This window comes from Idiotropiscis lumnitzeri, chromosome 15 (assembly GCF_059441095.1).
Source record: "Idiotropiscis lumnitzeri isolate Australia: NSW breed Sydney's pygmy pipehorse chromosome 15, RoL_Ilum_1.0, whole genome shotgun sequence".
In the NCBI taxonomy this organism is placed as follows: Eukaryota; Metazoa; Chordata; class Actinopteri; order Syngnathiformes; family Syngnathidae; genus Idiotropiscis; species Idiotropiscis lumnitzeri.
In genome coordinates, this window is record NC_142405.1 from 12,272,661 (window position 1) to 12,279,760 (window position 7,100).

At 39.7% G+C, this 7,100-nt stretch overlaps 1 protein-coding gene across 1 annotated transcript; it reads right to left on the reverse strand.

The window, feature by feature from the left end:
- Window positions 1-309: 309 nt before the first annotated feature.
- Window positions 310-7,100, reverse strand: litafd (LITAF domain containing). The gene is made up of 5 exons (XM_088317527.1): window positions 6,934-7,100; window positions 3,185-3,231; window positions 3,012-3,104; window positions 2,524-2,725; window positions 310-1,093 (listed from the first exon to the last, which is right to left on the reverse strand). The coding sequence occupies exons 2-5, from the start codon at window positions 3,225-3,227 to the stop codon at window positions 976-978; spliced, it is 456 nt and encodes a 151-aa protein (XP_088173653.1). The 5' UTR covers window positions 3,228-3,231; window positions 6,934-7,100; the 3' UTR covers window positions 310-975.

The window sequence follows — 7,100 nt, forward strand, 5'->3', positions numbered from 1 at the left end:
TCAAGATGGTGATATCTTAAATCGGTGTTATATGTATTACTGGCTCCAAATTGCATGTACCGAGTCCTTTTTACGCTGGTCTATGAATGTAACATTAAGGCCAGCCAATCACAGGTCTTATATCGTACTGGCCAATGACAAACACCCGAGGGCGGGAGTACAGTATTTTTTTTTTTTTTAAATAACTAATCAGCCAATTAATCATCTGTCTACTTTTCCCGCCAAACATTTTAATCGCCGTTGGCCGATGTCAGCCCATATCAACAAGGTCAAAAGCAATATTTAAAAAAAAAAAATAAAGACGACACATTCATAAAGACTATTTTTATTTGACAAATATGGTTCTACAATAATTAGTGATGATACAAAGGAAGTCTTACTGTGGGACTGATGGAAGAGATTTACTTATGTATTTATTGTCCTATTTAAGAGTCTGTTTAATGAATTTTGTTTTTCAACAAGATCTAAGAATATAGCATAGTCAATTTCATATTTGCAATATGATGCATGTGAAAACATTCTACATATAATGGGTGGTTTTGCTATTAACTTTTCATCAGGGGGGGGAAAAAACGTTATTTTACATGTCGTTGGTGGGTTCAGACTTGGTGCTGTACATGACTTCTTTGTCAGTTTTAATTCCTTCATATACAGAGACATACACACATTGAATAGCTTACTGTATTGCATTGTGCCACAAACATGACAATTTCCACTTTTCAATTTCACATGATTGATCCCTTAAAACACTTAATAGGTTTAAATGTATGTACAAGCCTTCATTAGAACTAAGACGGTGTCAGAGTTGAACAATGGAGGAGATATTGTTTGTTGTTGCTGTAAACAGAAGAAAGAAGTGCATGGGAGCCATGCCAGCTCAAGCAGGCTCAACCATAGAAATAAGTGACTTTGTTGTTGTCAATTTGGTGCAGGGGTCTTATTTTGACCAGTGTGTGTATGTGTGTGGGGCGGGGCTCAGTCGCAGCATTTCCTCTTCTCCACATGCAGCAGTCTATTGCAACGGGGGCACGTGTGGTGCGCATCCTTGAATTTTTTGAAGAGCAGCGGAAGCAGGCAGCAGCACAACACCAACCTGCGCACACACAAAGGCACACACACACACACGCATGTATTGGTTGTCGCTCGAGGAAAAACAACCGATCAGAGACAGCAAATGTGACAGTTGACATGTCACTCATTTGTCGTGCAGTCGCGAGCACTCACACTGACCTTGAGTTCTGGGATATTTGCTGAAACTATGTCGGAATATCTATGAAAGAGTGTATTTGATTTAAATCAATTGTTGTTACATGCTTGAGGCACTGCCGCTAGTTTGTTACCAGAGGCCTGTTTTTCCACTCAACTCATTGATTTGTCTCATGACAAACAAAAAAAATCTGTCTGTGTTGGCGCAATGCATCATGGATTATATTTAATTCTCAGTTAACCATTGTTGTTCACTACGTTTTAAGAGGACATTGAACAGGTGGAAACTTTTACCTGCTTTATGAATAGCACTGCAAAATTGCCAACTTACTATATAGTGGATAGGAAGTAATTCTATACACATTTAAGAGGGAGTTTAATGTTTGTGATTTTGCTCTGGCAACCCCTGCCTCATCTGGGATGAAAATGGGATGTAAAGTAATTTCCAGTCACTGGTGGTTTCTGGCATATGTGGCAACACATTCCAAAACAAGGTAATAACAATATAAATGTATCCTTATTTGAGCATTTCATCTCAAGGATGGAACGCTCCACCGTCCATTTTGGAGATGAAGGATGAGAAGTTGTTTTTTAAAAAGGATGTACTAAGCAAGGCCGTAAGTGGGCTTTTGTTATGCTGTTTCGTGCACTAGCACTTTAACTGGAATTCAACTGAGAGTGCACTAGAGCGAGAGAGAGAGAGAGAGAGAGAGGGAGAGATAGAGAGAGAGAGAGAGAGAGAGAGAGAGAGAGAGGGAGAGACAGACACAGAGAGAGAGCGAGTGGGGGGAAAAAACAGACGCATTACGTGTGCCTGTGTGAAGAAGCAATTGAGATCCAAAATAAGTATGTTTTTCTTTGGCTAAATTTAGATATTGTGGATTTTAATAAGTGACTTTTGTAGTCCAGAAATTATGGCAAGTGGGTGTGAATAGCAAAATAGGCCAGCTAATGAGCTTTAAATAATGCTTATGAATTCCAAAACCTCTGCTGTTACCCTCTCATCATGCATTGATTTATTTATTTTTTTGGTGGCAAGACGGACTGGTGAAATGCAAGGATGGAAGCACTTTAAAAGGACGCAGGACGGACGGGAATGCAGGACTATTATTTTATGAATAAGTACGGAGGGGCAATTGATGAAAGGTGATCAGGTCGCAGATGCAGGATGGATGACGGACCGGCAAAATAAGGTAAAGTGCCCATCTTTGCTTAATTGCATATAATTTGAAATATTTTAAAGAAAACACAAGGTCCACCCAAGTGTGTTTTTCAACTGTGTGTGTGTGTGTGTGTTAATGTGTAACTGTTGCTCACCCAAGGCAGACAAACAGTAGAGCCATGAGCCAGGCATACGTCCCTGGTTTGTAAGTGACGTTGGTCATGACTTGCTGCTGGCAGGAGGGGCACGTGGTCAAGCCAGAATTATAACCCAGCGATGTGTCGTAACTGGTAAACTTCTTTTTGCCGTCGCCGTCGAAGCCTGTGCTCAAGCCACCACCGCCTCCACCCGTGTAGACTGATGGAAAGGACAAAGCCGTAGAAGAATTAATAAATGACAGCGGAACAACAAGCACTTCATGGAAAGTCCCTCTACACTTCTTTTGCTTGCTAGCAATCTCTCTCTCCCTCCCTCTCTCTCTCTCTTTCTCTCTCTCTCTCTCTCTCTCTCTCTCTCTGCTTAAGAATCAATCACCACCAACTAATTCACCTGCCACCCTTTTGCTACACCAGGAAAAACTTTATAGAGCGACCACTGTATGCATGTATTTATGTTTTCTATAAGATATTGTGAATGAGATTACCTGGTACGGCGGGTGTGATAGTCTCTGTGCCGACAGGGGTGAACGGAGTATGCACATGATAGACTTTCACCTTGTCTCCCGAAGGTTGTTCAACTAAAGCAGGAAAAAAAAAACATTGATGAAACAAACATGAAAGATGGCAACAACGACGATGGTGTTGATGCTAAAAATACCTGGAATCGTGTAGGGAGGAGGATGTTTTATTTCTGAAGCCATGGTGCTACAATAAAAGAGGGCATAAAATAGTTAGCAACTTCCCTGCGGTGTAGCACCGCTTTCTGCCTCTAGAGGGCGTAAAATCTGTGATTAGTGCAGCTTGGCGTGTCAGTCATGCTTGGGATGTTTTAGGTACTGCTGCTGCATTTTGCGCATGTATGGTGTCTGCAGCCTGGACGAAGACAACGCCCGGGCGTGTTCCCCGCTTGACGTGTTTCCTTCTGGGTGTGGTTAGCCATTAGCAGTCTGATCAATTGGCTTTAATTGCAGTCTTGTGTTTTATCTTGCTTTTTTTTCTTATACACGCAGAAACAATCTGTGCTGCATCATGAAACTGATAAAGGTCATCATAATTTACATTTACATTTGAACATTTTAATTTATAATTGCACACTGTGGGAAGTTGTTCTCATTTAGCATTCTCTAAACTAAACCACAACATTTTTTAAATTCTTGCAAAGGACTTTTAGAATTATACAGCCATGTTTATGTCATTATATCATAAATTTATACCGTATACGCTTTGGATGTTGTGAATAAAAAATAATAACAAATTAAAGACAAACAGCAATACTCTGATCATGAAATCTGATATAGGCAAATTGTGGATTAATTTTTTTGTCACCTAGTTATTAATCACAAGGCTGCCTTCCGGTCAGCGGCTGCACTGCTGGAATCCAAACACACGCGTGGAAAAAAGAATGTTGTTAAAATGGTGCAAGAAGTCCAGAATTATAACCAATAGTTTATTCCTATTCTACCCGCAAAGGTAAGGAGACACAGATTGAAAGGTTACATTTTTGGTGGAGTTTACCACTAATATGTGTAGCTTCTCTATTCATAAATTTCACATGCCCACACTTTTTATTACATTAATCACGTTGAACAAAATATTCCAAAAGTTACGAATGAGTGGCTGAGTCTCTTGGACACTTGACACTTGACAGAGACGATGATGCTTTACTGCCCTTGCTTCACATGCCCACGCACACGTGTCCACACATATGCTGGTAAAGGAATGTCGCTGAACGGCATGTTTTTCACAGACGGAAGGGTGTGCCGAGCCAAATGTCGGAGACTAACTTACTAGCTCAAATGTATGCAGGATGGATCTCAACACTCTGATCTTATGGGTGATAATGATTGACAAACTCAAACAATTATTACATAGTTGATATCAGCATTTTTTGTAGTAATCAGAAATAAACTGATTATTTTCAGGGGTAAAATGGAGGTTTCTCGTCATTCTTAGTTTGGGTGGCCCAATGCTTTAGCATGCCACCTTTTCCAAGTGAGCATTAGGCTTCATGAGGACATTTTTGATTGTTTACAAAAAATAAGTATGGCAGTAGGAAAGCTGGTTCACATCATGTTTATTTTTTTAAAGCTTCAAATCATAATTGTTTGTTTTTTAACGAGTGTGTGCGTGTGCTTGTTGTTGCCAGCACAGCTCATCTCGGCTAACTGGTTGCTCCCTCACTCTTCGCCTTTTACCGCAAGCTAGCGGCATGACGTACATGACATTATTGTGCTTGGATTCCATTACGTGCAAGAGATGAAAGGGATGGGCTTTGATTGGTTTCATAGTTGCATACAGCTGCCATGCGGATGCAGCCGTCAGCAGATGATTTATGGAGCTGCTGATAATGGCGATGGGGCTTGGCTCCCATAGACATTTATATGTCGCATTGTTTGAAAAGGGAAAAAAAAACAAAAATCACAGCTTGAGGAACAGGTCAAGGATTTGTGATCACTTTGAATAAAAGATATGCGTCCCTCAATTTTTTATATGGAAAATATTGTATACATAAGGGGGCTGTCAGTTATGGATCCTTAGAAGCATCATCACTTTTCCATCAAATTTTTTTTTTTATAAATATAATTGATCAGAAAAGCTTAACTACTCTTACACATTCCTGTTCACAGTCACATCCACAGTCACTGAAGCTAGCACTTGTATAAGAAAAAGTTCATGATCAGGTCAGTCCGCATTCTGTGGTCATGACAACAAGAGTCCCAACTCCCCACCTGCGTCACTTTGCCAGTCACAGGCATCACATCTGAGCCAAAGGTGTGGCATCTGTGCTGGTCAAACCAGACTGGTGGAAGAATTTTTATCATCCTCTGACTTGCTTTAATCACCTCACAAAAGAGCAGGCAGCCACGGGTAATTACCTAATTAACACGTGTGACGTGCGTGACTTCACAGCAAGAGATGGGCTTAAATGTAATGACGAGAATCAAATGGCTACATTTAAGCAAAATATTTTTTTCTTCATTTTTGCTATAGAATCACGGTACTGATTTCAAGATAAATTCATGCATTAAAATAAAAACAAAATAAGACTTAAGGGTGGCGTAGTTGAAGTCATCTTATTTATTATTTAATTAAATTTTTTATTTAAATCTAGCCTGGTAAAATGCATTATCTTGACAGACAAAGAAGAGCATTTTTTTTCTTAAATTGAGATATTCAATCTTTGCGATTTTAGTTTTTCCACTGACTAAAAATGTTTAAAAAAAAAAACAGTTCCGTAGAACTGAAAATGCTTACTAATGCTCAGTGGCGGTGTACAAAGTTTGCAAAGTAGGAATTACAGTACATGGAGTTGAAAATGAACTTTAAATCTAAAATATTGCCTATGTGCATTTCTGCCAGAAGGGAGCATCTGTGAGTCGTTTAAGAGCGGGACTTTTATCACTCACAATTCACTTGCTCAAGTTTTAGGGTGAGTCAACAAACTCCTCAGCCTGAGGCCCCCGTGAAGTCACTTTGGGCCCCAATACTTTAATGTTACAAATTTAAAATGCTATTTTCTACTGACAACATTACAAATGGGGCCATAAAATTGTTATGCATCAATTTGAATCTTGTTAAAATTATATTTTATTTTTCCGTGCAACAATAATAACTACCCAAGAATGCCATATCAAACGTATCAATTGTTATGGTTTTACAATCCATCCATACCAATTGATCAAATGAGTAAATAATCGGACCTATTGCAAATCAGAACATTGCGCTCCTGCACTATTGCGTGTATTTAATCATGATGCCTCCTTTCTTTGACAATGTGAACACAACTACTGTGTTGCAGAGCTGCCATTAAACTTCTGGCTGCACCTTCACAACACAATGACAATGTTTGCATTGCCACTACCCGTACAAGCTAACCCACAAAAAAAAAACGTGTTTGTATTGCATGATCGCATCAGCTGCAAATGTTCTGATTGGTATGTCTGATACAAAAAGAGAAATATTCAGTCTGATAGTCCCCCTTCTTGAGAAATTTTCCGAAAGTCTTTGCGTTAGCTTCTCATCACTATTGAAATCAAATCAAATTAAATTAGACACCTCTCATGAAAGCAGGAGAAATACATTCTGTCTTGTAAATCTGATACAGTGTGATAATCTACTTTAAATGTACATTTTGAAATTAGAATTAGTGACAGTCAAAAAGAAGACGCAAAAGTTTTAAATTCGCACACAAACAAACCATTTTGTGCCTATTATTCGATTTTGTTCACTTGTTCCATTATTTTGCCTTTCAGAACATCCTTCAGAGGTGCCGTCTCTCTTGCTTAACAATAGAACAATATAAGAGCCCTCCAAAGACAATTTTTTTAACCTCATTCAGTATAAATCCTGATCCCTTCTTCATTACATGTCCATAAAAAGAGAAAGCTCCATCAGTGAGAGTCTCACCTGGTCCAGGTGCTGGTGTGAGTGTGCAAAGTTGTGCGCGAGCTGCTGCCACTACGACGGTCCAGACGCAACACGACTGCCAGGTGGAGCTTTGTCACCTGTACCTCTAAACCCTTGCCTCACCCCCAACACGCCTACCGGCCGCGCCCTCTTCGCCAGGACACCGA